Genomic DNA, 19,996 nt, shown 5'->3' with positions numbered 1-19,996 from the left:
CAACCATTATGCACAGAATTACTTTCTACTGGTGGAACGTCTTCTAAGAAGTAAATATTTACTGTTGTTGTGTTCAGTAAATTAGGGGAGGGGAGGGGGGACAAATACACAAACTGCATTTGTACCACAAATTATGTGGGACAGAAGTAGAGAATGAGTAGCTCTAGATTTTCTTTCCTTTTTTTCAGAATTCTGAAACAGAGAAATTGTTTTATTTTTGTATCTCTTTTGAGATTTTTAAAAACATATTTGTCATAGCAATCGTCTAGCAATTTTTTCACTTTTATAGCCATTGTGTAAAATTTTTCCTTTAAAAATCCCTCTTCTACCATGCAATGCTGCAATTATATTCATATAGCATTGTTGTTGTTGTTGTGCCTTCAAGTCAATGTATGGCAACCCTATCATGGAGGTTTCTTGGTTCAGAGGGGATTTGCCTTCACCTTCCTCCAAGGCTGAGAAAGTGTGACTTGCACAAAGTCACCTGGAGCTCGTCTACACGGGCTTAATAACCATACTCATTATGCAGTTTATTCTGGCTGTCCCCACTACATTCTGCTACTTTTGGTGAGTATTGCAGGGTGAACTGGATTAATCTGATCTACTCCAGAGCAACCAGCAGAATGTTGATAGTAGGACAAGGACCATGTGATCTGGTCCACCATCCCATGGGCTACCACTAACATCCCCTTTCTCCAGTGCTTATCAGCTCAGAAAAGAGGGCACAGGTCGAACCCATGTCACTGCCATTACAGCTGCTCTGTGGGAAGTCCTTGCAATGATGAATGCACCATGCTAACATTAGCAGAGGTGCCCACAATGGTAAGGAAAAAAGGGGAGATCATTCTGTGGCCATCTGACATGGCCACACGGTGCCAGTTCAGCAGACCCAATGAGGTCTCTGTCCGGTTGAACTATCTGGAGTCTAATCCTGGGTTGGGGACGGTCCGTGTGACTGATACTGCCACCAGAATAACTAGCTAATATAGATGAGGCCCTAGTGGATTTTCATGTCTGAATGGGGATTTAAATGTAGTCTCCAGAGTCATCGTTGAATGTTCAAACCACTACACAAAGGACACATCCAGGTGACTGTGGTTGGAGAGACTGGCTATTGGAAGGGAGCCTCATATGGTGCATAAATCCATCTTGGTTCTTGTTGCTTGGCAAAAGTTCTGCATTGCTTCCTGGTTACCAAGGCCACTTGTTTTCATATTGTAAGAAGGTACCCAGCTATGTGATCAATGATGGGAGAAGTAGCCCAATTATGGCCCCCTTCTAACAACCACAGAGTAAGCAATGTCATCACCAGTGGGGCTCTTTACCTGGAACATGACAACTTTGGAAGCTCAAACCACTACACCACACGGGCTCCATCATTCCCGTTATTTTGCAGGACTGGATGAGATGAAGACATCTGTAGTCCAGGTTGTCAAGACTGATTACTTTGTAAATGTAGTATGTAACCTCAGAGTTAAATTGAAGTTCTCATGAATGGACTTCCTTTCCGCCATCCTTCCCATTTACTCCACAAAATTCCTTCTGGAGCAAATCTGGAGCATGTATAGAAGTATGAAATGGGGAAATAGATCAATTTTTTATTCTTCCTATACAGCAGACAATTTGCTCTATTTTTCTATCCAAATATTGTGCAAAATCTAAATTTTATCTTTCTCCCTATCTGCATGCCCATGTGTGCTCATTTTCTCTCCCTGGTCCCAGTTGTATTTAAAGCCTGTATTTTTAATTAACTGTTTCAGGAATTTCCTTCTCAGTGTCATGAAATGATTTTAAACTTCTCTCCCCTTATCGGTTGACCTTCCTTAGACTTACTCCATTTCCTTCCTGGCTTTTCCTTTATGGGATTTAAAGTGTGTCATACTGCTTGCCCTCTTCTTCCTCTATTTCACTTTTCCTCTGACCTTTGCTTGGTATTGTAACAGGGTCTGGCTCTGGTTCCTGTAGCTGATAAGAAGTTTTATCTCATATATTAGGAATGAGGACTAAAAGCAGTTGGCCAAGTCTGGCTCCCACATAGGAGGCTGTCTGCACGTACAGAGTCTTTTTAAAACGGTTTCATAAGGGCAGGAATTCCAGCAGAATAGCTCTGAGGTTCTTTAAATCCCCTGGTGTCATACTTCTTTCAACAAGAGGTGAAATGTTCACAAAAGGCCAATTGCTCCAGTGACCTAAATTTATTCATCTCCTTTATGAGTAGGAAGGTGGTCAGGGACCTCCCTTTCTTGAGAAGAGAGAAATTGGGGAGGACACTTCCACCAATTCTCATTACTTGTGGCAAGGGACTGAGTTTGTTCTTAGCATGGTGCCAGCCTTTAACAAAATGTGTGGGATCTGACGCCAGAGTTTTGCTTCCCCTCCTATCAGTAAATGATAAGGAGAAGTGGGGGTGATAAAATATTTCAGGACTTTGCCTGGGATCCTTTCCCACTTCATTCCCACAAATCTCTTGGGGCTCAATGGCACGAAATCACTTGATTTGGAGAATACTATGCCTCCGATAGTTATTTTAAACAGATATCTGCATGTTTAAAAATTGAATTCTTATATATTTGGATCAATTTGAATATTTCCATTTGGTTTTCCTCCAGCTGATTTTGTTGTTGTTTAATGTCCTTCCTCTCATTGAACAAAGTAAATAGAATAAAGATGCACACCTACATTGTACTATTAGTGCGGTTTGACACCACTTTAACTGCTATGTCTTGATATTACGGAATCAGTTGTAGTTCAGTGAGGCACCCAGCACTCTTTGGCAGTGATGACCTTGTGAAACTTCGACTTCCATGATGCTGTAGTAGAAAAAGGTGACAACTGTATTAATTCTGCAGTGTATATGTACCCTGTATGTAAGACCACTGACAGGATGGGGGTGATGCAGTTCTTCTTCAGTGAATTCAATCCTTGTGAAAAAATATCGCTCCTACCTCAACCTTTTGATATTGCAGTGAGACTTCAATGAATGAAGTACCTTTGTTCCTGTGCATTTTTTCTTTGAAAGAAAATTTGGCACCAAAGGCAGAAATATGGAAATTATAAGCACAGGTTCCTGCACTGGAAATAAAAGGAAAGACAATTCAATTTGTTTCATAGCTTGTTGTTGTTGTTGTTGTTGTTCTTGTTGTAATATATTGGCAAACCTAACTTGTAAAATGAAACAACCAGGCCAGGTATCTCTTGAATAAGTAAACACAATTTTTGAACCTTCTGGAGACCACTTCAAGCCTTCTTCCAAAACACATATCAGGGTGACCTTTCCTTTAATTAATGTCCACATTTTGTAATTTCAATTTTGGTTGCCCAATTGAGTCTATACTTTTAAAAAACAAATTGGGAGTGGCTAATAAAATAAGCTTATTGGTTCACTCTTTTTAATTATGTTTTGCTGTTCACACATGCTGAATAGGGGATTTTGAAGGCACCTATAGGACACACATTAACAAATAACAAAAGAAGCAAATAAAGAAATAGGGGGGAAATCCATTGAAATGCAGATTGAGTATCCCTTATTCAAAATTACAATTGGTTATGATAAATAAGATATCTAAAAAAACATTTTAAAAAACCAAAATTCAGAACCTTTTTGGTCCGAAGCAGTTCAGATAAGGGATACTAAACCTATACTGGATTTCAAAAGCTTAGGAACATTTCAAAACATAGCAAGAAAGGGAAGGTACCTCCACTCCATTAAAAGACATGTGTATGGCTGCTGGTTAACGGCCCAAACTTTTTCAAATTAAAGGGAGCAGAGAAGAGCAGAGGGTCCTTCAGAGGAGGTTCCAATGGCAAAGTTGTCTTTCAGGTCCTCACCAAAAGTACTTGTGATTTTCTGGCAGCTGAAACTCTCAAGACTCATATGAGGATATTTGTATACACAGACATCCCAGGACAGTTCAGTGAGTGTCCATTGTTTCTGCAGAATCATACAATCATATCATCTTATAAAGTTGAACGAACCCGCAAGGACCATCTAGTCCATCTCCCTGCCATGCAGAAAGATAAAATTAAACCATTTCTGAAAGATGCCCATCCAACATCTTTAAGGTTTAAGGAAAATATTTATCGGTAGATATTTCTTTACTACAGTAGAGTCTCACTTATCCAACATTCGCTTATCCAACATTCTGGATTATCCAACGCATTTTTGTAGTCAATGTTTTCAATACATCGTGATACTTTGGTGCTAAATTCGTAAATACAGTAATTACTACATAGCATTACTGCGTATTGAACTACTTTTTCTGTCAAATTTGTTGTATAACATGATGTTTTGGTGCTTAATTTGTAAAATCATAACCTAATTTGATGTTTATTAGGCTTTTCCTTAATGCCTCCTTATTATCCAACATATTCGCTTATCCAACATTCTGCCGTCCCGTTTATGTTGGATAAGTGAGATTCTACTGTACTTTGCTTAGCCTGACAGAAAAGAAAAACAACGACCTATGTGTGACTATAAATTACAGCATTGTCCAGAACACAGGGGAAAAAATAATTTTGGGGTTACATTTCTTTAGATGCATTCCTAGGTGTACTAACTCTAGGAGCTGTAGTTCCAGAAAGTAACTTCCTCAAATTCTGGAAATGTAACTGTCGCACAAATGGACATCAGTCTTTTCACACTGGAGAATGGACAATAATGGAAGGCTGCAGTTCTTGAAAAAAAAAATGAATAGGGATTCTGCCCTGCTTTGGTTAAAATTTAGTGAGGTCATTTTGGACGACTGTTTTCATTTTTGCATTTTATTACACTACCACTTGCTGCCTTAAGTATCCGAGGAAAAATGTGTAACATAAATGTTTAAAATAAAGAAATACAGTCGAGTGTTCTGCTTGTGTTGAAACTTTGCAAGAGAAGAAAAAATAGAAAGTGTTGGCATATTTTTCTAGTCTTGCCTCTCTGGAATGGTCTCAGTTTCAGAGTCCCCATTACAGAAACATAGGCCAAATTGGGTTCCTTTTGTTGGCTGCTCACTTGACTGGACACAGAAATGGAACGGTTGCTAGCAGTGGCCCCATAAAGTCAAGGTTGAAACACATTAGCAGAATATGGGAAGCTTGGATTACTGAGGCTCATGCTGGGTACCTGGAATTCCTTCTTTCTTTCTTTTTTTTAAAGGGCAATGCCAGTAGAGCTTTGATTCCCCGTGTCTCCAGGTTTAGCGGCTTTCATTAGCTTTAATCAAAGGGTCCTTTGAAATCATGGAAACGATTTATAATGGGTTTATTTAGAGATAAGCTGAGCTGAAAAGGTACTTTTGTTGCTATGGATGTTTTAGGATAGCCCCATCATAAGAAAAGAGGCAGGATGGTGCCACCCTGCCATTCAAGAACACTGTGGAACAGAATATGAGGAAGGGGTCAATTTATGTCTTATTTTCCTTATGCCTCCTTATGTCTGTTCGACATTGTTAGTTACAAAATGCATATTTCTCAGATACAAACAGGATCTTAAATTAAAAGTTGCTTTTATAAGAATTTAATTAAAAAGCAGAGGTGTGAACAGTTGATCTACAGGTTAGTTAGTTAGTTTGTTTTCCCACAAAAAGCATTGCACAGAAGATAAACTATGGAAGTCTCAGGGCACATCTATACTGACCAATTGGGTCAGTATAAAACTGCCAGGAAGGAAGCGATTTCACTGTGTGATACCATGTGAAGTCCTAGAACCAGTTTAAGGCTTGGATGGTGTACTGCAAAAGTTGGTCTTGAATCATTTCCAGGATTCATAGGATTCCTGGCTTCACAGCCATGGAGAAATTAGGGTTTTTCCCCACCTCCCCTCTGCTGTAATATGCAAGTGCAGATTGTAGCAGTGTCCTTCTCTTAATTGATTTCACCATGCAATGCGGTTTACACTTAGGCATGCTGATGCAAATCATGGACTCCATTTTGAAGTAGCCCCCAACTTTGCTTATGTTGGTTTAAAGCCCACAATGTGCATTGTTGTGACATGCATTGCCTAAACACTGTACTGTTTAGGTGCCTTTGAACTGCAGTAAGCAGTCAGTGTAGACTTGCCTTCAGTAACAAGTAGTTTTTGATGTTCTCTTACCACACAATTTTAGATAGCAGTATGGTTCTACTTTAACAGCTATGTTTACATTGTAAGAAATCCTATTGTCTACAGTTTGGTGAGACCCTTGAGTTGAGAATGCTAAGTAGTCTTTTCTAAATTGCAAAGATTCTATAAAATGGAACCATGGTACTAAAAATGCATGATAGCATTATAATTGTAGAGTTAAGCTGGGAGCTAAGCCCTAAGCACTACATTACTATTTGCCTGCACAAAACATACTGTAGTTTTATTGTCTAAGTATCCCAGATAAATTTGGATATATGTCACCTTTGGATAGTATGTTGTCCATCCCAGTTTTCTCTAGGTGGCAAGAGCTATGGAGGCACATAGCCCCCCCATCCCCACCCATCCACACCACTAGATAATGCAGTGTAGCATTCGCATTAGCCTGGGACATCCAAAGGATGCACCCATGCTGATGCATTTTAATCTGGGGTAAGTCTTTTATTACAGTTTGATCCCAGGAAGATCAAAAAGTTTGTGAGTGCAGAGGCCACATTCTTGGATAACCATGCGCAATTCCAGATGGTGTCCCCATAGCCATCCCATTCTGCCCAGGCAGCCCAGTGAGGTGGGATGGCAGTGCCTCCCAAGCCTCCCTGCACCTGGATCCACCACAAAAACAACAGGGAATCACCCTTACCATAACAGGAGGCTGTTCTCTTCCTGGTTCTGCATCATTCAGGATGTGATGGAGCTTTGGAGAGGGGAGGGGGCTTTCCTATCAAAGCTCTGTCACATCCTCAGAGATTCGGAACAAGGACAAGGACAGTTTGCAATGATTGTAAAGACAATTCCCTGTTTTTGTTTTTGTTTTTTGGTAGGGAATTGGATGCAGGGAGACTTGTGAGACACTGCCCATGCTCAGTCATGCCAAACTGGACTATATGGCCAGTCTCCCACCACTGAGGCGGCCAGTAACAGCCACGTGGGGATGACATGCATCTCTAAACCTGCATTTTTAATGCTAGTTCAAGTTACATTGTGTGATTGTATGGAAGCGCCCAGTAAATTGCAGGATGGTGTTTTAATTTCCCCCCAACATGATGGGTAACAGGAGACCAAGGAACATGTGATTCTCTTGAAGGTTGTTGTAACGATTTCAAATCAAGGAATTTTCTCTCTGTGTGCCTTAATGTTGCTTTCAAGCCTCATGGTGACACTGGATTTCACAAGATTTTCTTCGGGAAGGAATACTCAAGAGTTGGTTTTCCCAGTGTCTTTCTCTGAAATATAGCCCATAGCGGATATTCATTGGCGGTCTCTTTTGCTACAAACCTAACTTTGCCTCTCTTGCTCCCTTCCAAGAACTCTGGCACCAGATGATTTGCAAACTTGCTATAAGTAGCTGAAACTTTCTAATGTGTTACATTTGAGAATGCCCGGACATAATATTCAATCCATTTGATGCTATTTCTCAAAATCAGGCCAAATCCCCAAATTTTCCACATTTGCAATACATCAGCACTATGAAGTCAGAAGTACAGTTTGCCTCCCTACATCTCATGAATGTACAAGACGATGCTGAGATATAAAGAATTTTCACCAAGATTTCAAATGTAGCACACATACAGAGTAATATGCCAATATGTATCTTACGTTAAATGCTATGAATACTCCGATTTTCTGGATGTTTGAAGCAGTTACTATAATAGAACCTAAAGAAATTCAATCTGCAGTGCCGATTCCTGTTATCCTTTCTCTTTTCTTTGGTAATAACATTGACAGATGGGTTTATCTTTTGATTTCAACCTAAGTGCTGGGTTCTGGTGTTTTTCCCCCAGTGATATTAATTTGTATTTTCTGTTTCCAGAGTTTCTCAGGAAATATCTTTATAGTCTTGGTGTAATCTCACATATGGGAGAACAAGGACTGGCAACTGTGTGGGGCTAGGAAGCTGCATTCACCCCCAAGGAGACCTTAAAGTTTACACAATTCCAAAGGGATTGCCTTAAATGCTCTCTAGGCTTGGGAGGCATTTTCACCCTTTTTTTCAGCACCTTTGGGCTGCATTAGGTCTAAGAGAGGCCTTTTATTTTCAAACTTCTTGTTTACTTCAAAAAATTTTTTTAAAAGGCATTTATTGGACTTCCATTGGGTATGGTTGAACCAAAACCTGGGGGGCATATGCACTGTAGACTTAAAGCAGTTTGATAACACTTTCACTGTCAAGGCTCAATGTTATGAAATCCTGGTATTTGCATTTTGGTGAAATAACAGCCCTCACTGGCAGAGAAGGCTAAAGACCTTGTAAAACTACAACCCCCATGATTCCATAGCATTGAACAATGGAGTTAAAGTGATATTCAACTGCATTAATTCTATTGTGTAGATGCACCGTGGGAGGCCTGTCTCATTTCTAGGGAATATAAGGAGGAGAGGCCTTCCTGTCAGTTCCTTTTTTTTGCAAATAGGAGAAAATGTATCTATCACCTTTCTATAGGAAACTATAGAAATGCATGGCTACTTGGATGATGACACTGAAGTGCTAGACTGTTTTTCATGTTTTTACAAATGTATATTCTAGAACAGTGGTTCCCAAATTTTGGTTTAACATTCCAATTGTTTTAGACTTAAACTTCCAGAAGCCCCAACCGGTTTGGCCAACAGTCAGGAATTCTGGGAGCTGAAGCTCAAAACATTTGGAAAAGCAAAGTTTGGGAAACACTTCTAGAAGAATTGTGGTAGGATGTGTTAGAGATTAGTATAAGAACAATAAGGTAAGGTATGAAAGTCAGAAGGGAAAGTATGGTAGAAGGTTGGAGTGTGCCGGGTGGCTGGAGAAAGCTGATTAAAATGAGTTTCTATAAGAGTTTCTTTCTCTTTAAAACATTTTCTTTGCTTTATGTTCCTTTCAACCATACTCTTAATGTAAACTCTGTCTATTCTACTCTCTGCTTCCTATATTCAAATTCAAAGAGCTACTTCCTGACTCCTGTTTCTCCCATCTCAAAAGGATGCATTCAATCAGTATTTTATCGTTTAATAAAATCTGAGCCTTCAACTATGCTGGATTACTTGATCAAACTATACAGTGCTTTGTCAAAGCATCAAAGGAATAAATATCATAGCATATGTTGACAGCAGTTTACCATTAAGAGATATAAAAGTAAATGGTATTACCGTTGCCCCTCCACATTTGCAGCTGTGACATTTGCAAATTTGATTATTCACCAATTTGATTCAAATGTTCTCTCTAGGAATCACCCACAAGTTTTGTGATCACCCATAAGAAACATAGAGATTTCTAGAGAGAAGGTTGATTTCTGCTGGAAAATTACCATAGAATTGCATCAGAGAACTAGCCGCCTATTTCCCCCAAAAAGAACCCTTACTGGGGGGCCTGCCAACAGTACAAGCCCCTCTTCACAGTACTTCTGATGTGAGAAAATGGTGTGACAGGAGGTGTGGGTGGAGGGAGAGATTTCCCTCCCCCCCCCCCCAGACCTCATTTTCTTGCACCAGGAGTAATGCGCTGCTAGCAGGCCCCTCAGGTAGGTTTTGGGGATAAATGGGGGGCTGGGGGATGATAATTGTGGGAGGGGGTGGGGATTGAAACCCAGGAGGAAGTGGGTTATTTTAACCCGCTTCCTCCCAGATTTTTGGGTAGCATAAAAGGGTCCTTAGAGAGGTGTTCTCTTAGGAAAAAAATAGCAATTTGTTTATTTTTGGGTTTTCACTTTCACAGGGGTTCCATGCCCCTAACCCCAGCAAATGTGGAGAATTGTTCTGTGATCCACCCTGAGTCCCCTCCGGGGTGAGAAATAGGAGAAATATAAATGCTGTAAATAAATTATTTTAAAATATAGTCAGAGGAAATAATGGTGATTCTGTTGACACATTCAGGTTTACTGTAAAACTTCATGTATAGCAAGGGAGAGATGTAAATGATGGGAACGCCATTTGGATTTAGGCCAATTACTAACAAACATTCATTTTCAACTTATAACACATGTAACTGCCCAAGGCTATATTGGTTAACATTTGATAATCTCCATGAAGGCCCATGAAATAATTAACTTCCTAGTTATCGTATTTGACTTCATCGAGGCGACTCAGAGTCATTGTAGAAACTGTTCTCTCTCCCCCCACATACTCAAACTTTCCTGAAACTACACTGGATTTGCTTTCATTGTCACATGCCACATTTAATAGTGCAAAATGCCTTCTATTCTGAAGGACAAGTTAATGTGGAAATGAAAGGGATTAGTGTGGCTAAGAAGTGATTGCCTTCTTTCATTTTCTCAGTTTAACATAACAATACTTGTGGACACAGGGATTATATATATATATAAAGTGTTGAGTTGCCATAATGACTTGGGTAGCCAGGGTTTTTTAGGATTCCAGGCCTGCCACCTTGTGCCTGTTTGGGGCATTCACTGCCTGTCCGAAATTCTTAGATGCATTTACTTAATAATTTACTTAAACGTTCTGGCCTTCATAGTTCCCAAGATTTAAGGGGACTGTGGAAAATATTGTTCTCAATCATTCGGTAATGGCAAGCCTATGCTTCTCTATTGCCAATGTGAAAACTGACAGAAGCTTGTTGGAAATAAAAAATAAGAAAATAAGATTTCTCCACTGTGTAATCCATTTCAAGCAGGGTAGCAAGAATATGGTCCTCCAGATGTTGTTGGGCGACACTACAGAATTATAGCAGTTCAAAACCACATTAACTGACATGGCACTATCCTATGGATGGTGTGGAATCCTGAGATTTGTAGCTTGGTGATGCACCAGCACTCTTTGGCAAAGAAGGCTAAAGAACTTGTAAAACCACAGCTCCCAGGTTTTCATAGCATTGAGCCATGGTAGTATAGATTCTGGCCCAGCTTACCTGTCCCAATGTATCTCCCTCTATGAATCATCTCATAGTTTAAGATCATCTGGGGAGGCCTGCTCTCGGTCCCACCTTTTTTGCAGGCATGACTGGTGGGGATGAGAGACAGGGCTTTCTCAGTAGTGGCACCTCGGCTTTGGAACTCCCTCCCCAAGGATATTAGATCAGCCCCCTCCTTTTTGATCTTCCGCAAGAAAGTAAAAATGTGGCTCTGTGATCAAGCCTTTAGAGAACCTGTGCAATAAACAAACAGATGTGGATTGACATGTTATGACTATAGGAATGGCCTGGTTTATGCTTGTGGATTATGTGATTAAATATGATTGTGATTTTAATATTTTAACTGTTTTACTTGAATTCTATGATTTTTAAATGTCTTTTATTATTCTATTGTTGTCAAGGGATCAAATAGTTGCCTTCTAGGTAAAGCCGCTTTAAGTCCCCTTCCGGGCAGAGAAAGGCAAGATAGAAATATCGCAAATAAATAAATATATATTGATATGTCTCCATAGACACTCTACAGTACAGAATTATAGCAGTTTGACACCATTCACACTACGATGGGTCCATCCCATAGAATGCTGGAGCTTATAGTTTGTTGTGCCACCATAACTCTCTGACAGAGAATAGTAAATAGCTCACAAACCTACACATCCCAGAATTCCATAGCATTGAGCTATTGCAGTTCACATGGTGTCAAGCTGCTATGATTCACTAGCCTTAGCTAGAGTAGCCAGCAGTGAAGCAGAATACGAATTGCAGTCCAACAACCTCATACTCCAAACTGACAGGCATTAAAAATCCCACTTTTGATATCAGATTGAGATATAATTATTGATCCTAATCAAGTTTGGTTTGTGAGTTCTGTCTTAAAGGAATGCTCATTGACGCATTTTCTTTTTAAAAACCTACAGGACATGCAAATAATCACAGGAAATTTAAGAGAAGAAGCAAAACAGGACAGTGGCCTCCCAATAACATGTTGTCTGATATACAGTCATTGAAACACAGCTTAGTCTCAGAACAGTTTCCTGCAACCAATAAAAACAAGACGAGCAGCATAAGAGGGAAGAATACACGCCGAAGAAACAAACGCTTTCTCTCCTATCCTCGATATGTGGAAGTAATGGTAGTGGCAGATAGCCGAATGGTCGCTTATCATGGAGCAAACCTCGAGCACTACATTTTGACATTAATGTCCATAGTAAGTATTATGTAAGGATGATGTTATATTGCATTGGGGTAGATTTTACATCGCTGTTGTTAAAAAGAATCTAATCCACAGCTTCTTCAACTTTTCCATTCATTACCCTTTTCGGCCAGATAAATATTTACGTGACCCTGGATATATAGATATATAAAATAAGTATAAAAATCAGACATTTACTTATAACAAATAATCACTTCAAGGCTTGCTGAACAGGCTGCTTTTCTTTTTTATGAAGTACAACTGAATAATCTTCTGTAGAGTCCACCATAAATGCTACATAACAGATTTGTGTAAATGTCTAAAATAGACACTAGTGATGCTCTGAAAACTTTTACTGATGACAATTATTGGGACCCCAACATTGAGCTAAGGGGGCTCCATTTATGGTCAGGACCCACAGTTTGAAAAGCAGTGGTGTAATCAATACATCAGATATCCCAGAAGGTTCCCTCAAATCTAGTATTTCCTTTATATTCAGAAACTTCCAGCCTCCCATCCCAGCAAAAGCTAGGATGGGAGGCGAGACAGGAGGCCTTCAGCACATTGTTGATCTGCCTGGTGTGAAAGTAAGGCAGCTTGACACAACCAGGGGCTACTACGATACCAGAGCAGAGGGGACATGTAGGGTGGCTGCCCAACTGCGCAAAATGATTAGATTTCCATTATTGTCATGAGCTCTTTGATTGTATTAGCTCCCATGGCAGGGGACTGGACTGGATGGCCCTTATGGTCTCTTTCAGAATTTTGATTCTGTGATTCTATGTGATGCTTTCTACTAGCAGTTAGACAATGATTGAATCTGGCTCCATACTCAGGATGCTTCCAGAGAGCACCAAAATCTATGTTTTTATAACTGAGGCAAAAAATCCCAGGACCTAACAGCAGGTCCACACACAAACTTATCAACTTCAGGAAATGGTCCTTTGCAATCTTTACAGTCTTCCTTTACTGCGGATCAAGATGGAGGTGGATGGGAGACATCCAGCGGAAGTTAATTTTTACAAAACTCACTCCGTTATGTGCTGGGCCTCATATGTGCACATGCAAATATCTTAATGTAAACACAAACAGAGTTGCATGTATGTATATAAGGTCCAGTGTAACAGAGTGATTTTTTTTTAAAAAAAACTTCAGTCAGATCTTTTTCTTCACCCAATTGTTAATTCAAGCTCTGTTTAATATTATAAAGTTTAAAAGAAAGAGTTTCAGAGAGTTCTAATTATTTCCCATTCTGCTTCTCGTGAGCCCCCTGTGTGTCTGTAGCTCCATGTTTTGACAGCCTGGTCAGCTGGTCAGCTGTTTTGGGCTTTTAAAAAGCACACATATGCTGGAGCAGTCCACACAGGGGGAAGGAACGCACATGTCTTGCATGACTACAGGGATATACAGTCATGCAAAGGTTCACATTTTTCAGGTGGAATTGGGTTTTAAGTGCACCTTTTTAACACGTGCTTTTCAGCTGTTAACTTGATTCCACCCGCACTTTGGCTAAACATTGTTTAGCCACCCACTGATCCCCCTTTTAACCCAGTTACTTCCAGGTTTTTAACCATGTGTGGAAGGACTCTCAGCTACATCTATTTAGCAGGAACCAGTAAAACTGAGGATTGATTTCAATTCCAGCAAAGATGTCTTGTTTTATTTCTGGCCATGCAAACCCCACCCTTTGCTATTGGGCCTACAAAATTCTTCTTATGGCCAGAATTAAATTAGGGTCTAGGGGTGAACATCTTCAGCATTTTATGGGGGAGTGGGGACATTGTTACTTTCTTGCTAGCTTGTATGCTTATGGACATTAACTCTTTTTCCAGGTAGCATCTATATATAAAGATCCAAGCATTGGCAATTTAATTAACATTGTTGTTGTGAAGTTAGCTGTCATTCCTAATGAACAGGTAATTACTTTGTGTCTTACTTCTCTCATCCAAACCCTTCACAAATTTTATCTCCTTGACATTGTTATCGTTAATTATTCTTTCAAGTAGATCCCTTTGCAACTGTAAAAACACAGCATGCTCTGCCCAAAGGATCACCAAGACCTGGCTGGATAAGGCAGGCACCTAGTGTTTTGACTGCTTTTGATATTGGTGGTAGTTAGGAAATTATTTGCTAGTATTTTTATCTTAATTTGCTGCTTTATCTCTGCCATTTTTATATTGTACTGTTTTCATAGCAGATAAGTACAGTCAGCCTTCTGAATCCAAGAATTCTGTATCCATGGGTTCAAATATCCATGACTTGAAAATATTCCAAATTTCCCAAAGCAAACTTTAATTTTTTTCATTTTATATAAGGATAACAATTGTATGCCATTGACTATAATGAGACTTGAGATCTGCTGATGTTTGTATCCACAAAGTGTCCTGAAACTAAATCCCAGTGGATGCCAAGGCTCCATTGTAATAGTACTTGTAATGGATCTTACTTTCTAAATAGATATTCCTTAATGATCTGGAATGTTATAGTGCTTTGAATGCTAGATTAAAACTCCAAGATATCAGGGTTTGAATTCCCACTTAGCCACGAAAACCCACTGGGTGAACTTGGGCAAGTCACACTCTCTCACATTAGAGAAAGGCAAGGATAAACTTCCTTTGAAGAAACCTTTCAAAGGTAGAAAAGGGGTGAATGGGGAAGGGGAGTCATAAGAAATAGTAATACTTTTTGTCTATTTGAACTTAGGATGGTCCTTCCATATCTTACAATGCTCAGACGACACTAAAAAACTTTTGCCAATGGCAGCAAACCCAAAACCATCTTAATGAAGACAATCCAGAGAAACATGACACGGCTGTACTAGTAACAAGGTATGTTCTGTGCGGATGGTTGCCATGATGTGAATGATTATTTGTTTGTATCTTCTGGTCTCCATGAAATAGCAGTATGATTGCTGAATTGTAATATATAGAACAGATAACCGAAGTGTTATGGCATAGAAATTAGCATTTGGGTTGGAATAGGAATGCAAAGGAGAAGTATCATTCTTTATGGTGAATTGATGTGATCCAATGTTTCAGCCCCCATTTGTTATCCACAGTATTTAAATTTCTTAGAAAACAACTGATTAGCAGTAAAGATGATCATGTTTTCAGAAAATGAAAGGTCTGTTGCAAAGAGTTTAAACTCAGGGGAGGAATTGGCTTCAAGAAAACATAATCATTTCCATTTCATTCATGGCTCACATGCACACATCCTTTTCCATTGTTGCATCAGTTCCCTGTCAGTTGCAAAATGTATTTTAGATGTGTGAGTTTTTAAAAGGGGGTTTACCAGTAGGGTAGGTGGGTAAGTGCTGCGGAAGTACAGGTGTTGGTTTGTGGGTGGAGGGAAACCACATATATAAGTTGTAATGCTTTCCTAGATTATGGTTGTAAATGGAAAAAATACTGTGATTGGTTATCTCTATAGAAAGTTCTAAACATATCCAGTACTATAGCATACACTGATGATTTAAACTAACAAAACTATGTTTTTAGTGGTAAACATAAGCAGCATCTGGCTTGTATTATGTTGGCAATATTATAAGGGATTTGTGGAATAAAGGATACTGTCAGATCAATGACTCCAAGTCTGGGTAGATACCCTGAGGATTGGAAACATTCTAACTACCCTAAGGAGAGGAATGGGCGCATATGTGGTTGTGGTATTTCTTGATTAGAGCTCCCATTATGTCTTATCATTTCTTTGTTGGGAAGGAGTAGTAGGTGTTCAACAATATTTCAAGAACCTCATATTTTCTATGCCATGCCAGAGGAAAAACAGAACTGGGATTTGATTCCAGACCTCACTGGAAATGAGAAGATAGGGTAGATAGCTTCATTGCTGATCATCTAAAATTTATCACAGAAATGAAGAAACAACTAGGGTTGTGCAAATTTCCGTTTTTCAAAACGGGCTCTGGATGGTTTGGGGGATTCAGCTGCCGAATCCATGAAAACGAGCAAGGTGGGGGACAGCCGAAGCCTTAGCTGGAACAGATCACAGCAGCCAGACCTTTTTGACTAATGGGGACTAATAGGGACCAATGAGGCTGAGTGAGCAGCACTGACCTGAAGGGGTCGCAGCCCCACTAATCAGGAACCTGCTCCTCCTCCTTTACTTTCTTCCTGTCAGGTCCCTGGCTGCAGAGCACCAATAACCTTACACAGAGGCCAGTCTCTATCTAATATCTTTATTAAATAAATATATAAAATCAATAAAAACAAGTGAAGAATATAGTTCAGAAGCAGACCTTTCAGATGAGGTCAAATATAGTCCAGAAATGTATTGTCCAATATAAGATATTAGAGTTCAAAGTTTTAATCCACTTGACTGAAACACACACTTTGCCAAGCAATAGTGTGGGGAAATAGCAGAGTCTTAGAGTCCAATGAAGCTTGACAACAAGGCTGGAAATAACTTGATTCTTGGCTAGATCCGTGACTGGAGACAAGGCAAACATGAAGCATGAAACAGAGTCCGTGGTAAAACCGTGAGACAGGGCAAGGCTTGAAGCTTGATCCGGGAAGCAAGGAACTGGGATTACGAAGTCCACACATGATCTCTCTCCTCAAGCTGATCAATTGACTCCGCAAAGAACCCCTCACGCCAAACACCTATATTGGGTCTCGTTTTCCCGCCAACAGAACTCTTTCCCTAGAGAACGAGAAGCGAAACCCAACTCTGTCCAGATGTGTGACTCCTTAGAATTTCCCAAGGGAAGCAGGCCTAATCAGCTTGATGTTTGGCAGCTAAGCGTAAACTCCTCTGTTGGGCCTCTCTGACTCCCCTTTCTCTGGAATAAGATTCTTTTCTGGGAAACGGTGGGGAGTTCTGCCCAAGGCCTGTTTGGCTGAATTCTTGAGGGCAAACATCAACATCCTGCAGGTGAGGAGACTCCGGCTCTTGCTGAACCGGCGAAAACCCCATGTTTTCCTCTTTGTCTGCCACAATAGTACTAGGAACAGGACTACAAGGCCCATGAGTCCTCACACTTCCCCAGAAGCCTCCTCCATCTGTTCCCAAAAGCCCCCTACCCCATGCCTGCTTGAGGCAAATGGGAACTTGTTTTCCCAGCAGCACTCTGTGCTACGTAAGTATTGAAGATGCCTTGTGCTCCCTGACTGAGGCATGCTGGGAGTTGAGGTTTTTCTCTCTGTGTGTTTCTCACTTTCTTTCTCAGCCAATTAGAGACCAGGCTGATTGTGTCCATTCTCCTCCCCTCTTGTGATGTGCACTTGGGACTTCAATTCCCAGAACCTCCTCTTGTGCGTTTTTTTTTTTAAAAAATGGTATAGTAAAAACTTCAACATTTTCCAAAATATTCATAGATTGGTGACACATTCTGAAAGTTGGCAGGCTTTCAGAAGTAAATGTGACCTACAACTGAGGCAAGTTTCATGCTGATAGGCCTACAAATGACAGTGAAATTAGCCTCTAAATTTTCCCATTGGTGGCAATGGACCGAATCTTTTTGGCATGAAAACAAAAAGCCCTCCTGAATTCACTAAGCTCCCTAAAAACAGAATGGGGAGCAGTCAAAAACCGGACACCGACGACGGCTTGGGTTTTTACCGAATTGCACATTCCTAGAAACAACTGTTTAGTTGTTCCTTCATTACCATGATCAATTTCAGATGATCAGCAGTTGAAACCAAATCAGAGGTTTTCCAAGTTTTATGTTGGTCCTTCTTGTCTGCCAGAGTTCTGATGCTGAAAACAAAATTTCAACTGTCTTTTGAAAAATGCAAATTACACTGTTAGCAATCTTGAACATTTGTGATTAGGCAGGTTATATAGACAGAAACTGAAAAATAAATGTCTGGCAATAAAACCACTGTGTTTTAGATATTGGTTAAATGATGCATATTGATTGTTTATTCTAATTGATAGCTTGCATGGAAATTAAAAGCATCAAGTCTGTTTGCTTTCAGACAGGATATTTGTAGAGCTCACGACAAATGCGATACTTTAGGTAAGCCTAATCTCTTTTTTGCTTACTCTTTAAGGTAACAATATTAACATGTTCTTGACAGAATATTCTGTGTCTTAATTTAGACCACAAACTCTTGTTTTGTTCTGCTTTTGGTTTCCCAGGTCTGGCTGAATTGGGCACAGTCTGTGATCCATACCGGAGCTGTTCAATTAGTGAAGACAGTGGACTAAGTACTGCTTTTACGATTGCACATGAACTTGGCCATGTGTATGTTCTGTAACATTACCAATACATTTACAACAACATTGGACTATATAACAAGCCTATAATGTGCATGTCATATAAATTGCATGATAAACTTATTGTGAGTCAGGAATTTGATACACTGGAGTAGCACTGTTGACTTGAATCAGTGTCTGCACAACAAAGCTTCCCTGCTCCTTCCTTCTCTGTCTCATCCCCTGGGTATTTCAGGAAGACCTTTGGGAATGGAGTGAGATCTGATATAAGGAAATGATTACTGAGATGGAATTGGCAAGAGTGCATTTTCCATGGGAATGTAGGAAAAATGTAGGATCCAAACCATATATGTTTTGTGAATCAGAAATTATTATATTACCGTGAAGTACTTTTTGCTTCAAAAGCAGGTAATTAAGCTACACATTTTCAGTGTATTTTATTGGGGCTGTATGTGGCAACATGACAAGTTGATGATCTATAGATATAAACCCAACATCATTTTAGTATCCAACTATTGCATGATAGGACTTCCCTTTCCCCTCCACAACACTCCATGCTGCTGCAGATGTTGCTCAGGAGATTTCCCCTTCCCTCTCATTTGATTTTGAGGATCCACAGAAGTGGTATCTTGGTTATAGATAAGGTTCCACCAGAGGAACAACCCCTGTGGATCCCATTCATAGTCTCCAGCCACAAGGTGGGGCATTTTTATTATATACTATATATTTATTATACATTATATTCTGAATTTCTTTTCAGTTCTGAATATATATATATGATAATAAATAATTAGTAAACAACAATAAAACAAATAACCATGTAAAGAGTAGTAAGGATAATTATAAGTAGCCACTTGTAGATTTCTTTTTGTGAGGTGTTTAACATTTTAATTCATTGAAGATTATATATCTATGCCCTGAAGAATGAGTGTCACATTCACATTTAGTGACTTAAGATGTTGGGCAATTCCATTTCCACTCCAGTTTGTTTAATTGATTGTTCATTGCAGGTTTGTGTCATATCCTCAAGGCCTACACATGTGTTCTAACATTAAGTGCTTGAGCAATAATCATAAAACTTAAATTCTCATTTGTGCAGTTAGCTTTACTTTGTATTGTTGCATAAAATTTAGGGAATGCATCGTAATTATTTGATTTTGAAAACACAAAAGTACCAATCTATAAAATATTTTAATAGTAATGATTTCAGATGTCTCTCAAAACTTTACATGATTTAGGCTTCATTTGTAGTAGCTAAATCATCATCTGGAGCTCATTGCAGTACATTCTGTTTTTAAAATCATCTGTAGTCTCAGCTGTCACCATCTATTCTTTTTTCTCAAATGTTGTCAGTTATTCAAAGGTGGTAGATAGATTGTTTGGAAGTAAAATGTAAGCTTCTTGAGTGCAGTCTCTTATGCATGAAGCACTTTGAATACTATGGAATCATGCAGTGGGACCTAGCAATGCCTAGTAGCTACCTAGGCCTGCAGTACAAATTTATGGTGGATTTCTGGCAGAGTTTATCCCTCTAGAATGCAGTCCTCCTCTTCTGTCTTCTACATTGCTGTCTTTGTTGGTGAGTCATAATGTCTCATGATACATCCAAAACATGACAGTCTCCGTTCAGTCATCCTGGCTTCCAGGGAGAGTTCAGACCCATTTATTTGTCACTTTAGCGGTTCCCTTATCCACA

At 39.6% G+C, this 19,996-nt stretch overlaps 1 protein-coding gene across 6 annotated transcripts in view; it reads left to right on the top strand.

Annotated features, from left to right (window-relative positions):
- The window catches only part of adamts9 (ADAM metallopeptidase with thrombospondin type 1 motif 9), a 185,027-nt gene that overhangs the window by 12,239 nt on the left and 152,792 nt on the right, over window positions 1-19,996 (top strand). For all 6 annotated transcript variants that reach the window (XR_010002523.1, XM_062969683.1, XM_062969681.1 and 3 more), the window contains 5 exons: window positions 11,852-12,141; window positions 13,959-14,042; window positions 14,830-14,954; window positions 18,060-18,100; window positions 18,223-18,328. Coding sequence is in view for 5 of the 6 variants with exons in the window: in XM_062969683.1 (XP_062825753.1) it covers window positions 11,852-12,141; window positions 13,959-14,042; window positions 14,830-14,954; window positions 18,060-18,100; window positions 18,223-18,328 (646 nt within the window). In the remaining variant the exon portion in view is untranslated. The remainder of the gene's footprint in view (window positions 1-11,851; window positions 12,142-13,958; window positions 14,043-14,829; window positions 14,955-18,059; window positions 18,101-18,222; window positions 18,329-19,996) is intronic.

The sequence above is a fragment of the Anolis carolinensis genome, chromosome 2, assembly GCF_035594765.1.
Source record: "Anolis carolinensis isolate JA03-04 chromosome 2, rAnoCar3.1.pri, whole genome shotgun sequence".
Classification (NCBI taxonomy): Eukaryota; Metazoa; Chordata; class Lepidosauria; order Squamata; family Dactyloidae; genus Anolis; species Anolis carolinensis.
Note: the sequence above shows the minus strand (reverse complement) of the source record. Positions and strands in the feature narration are given on the sequence as shown.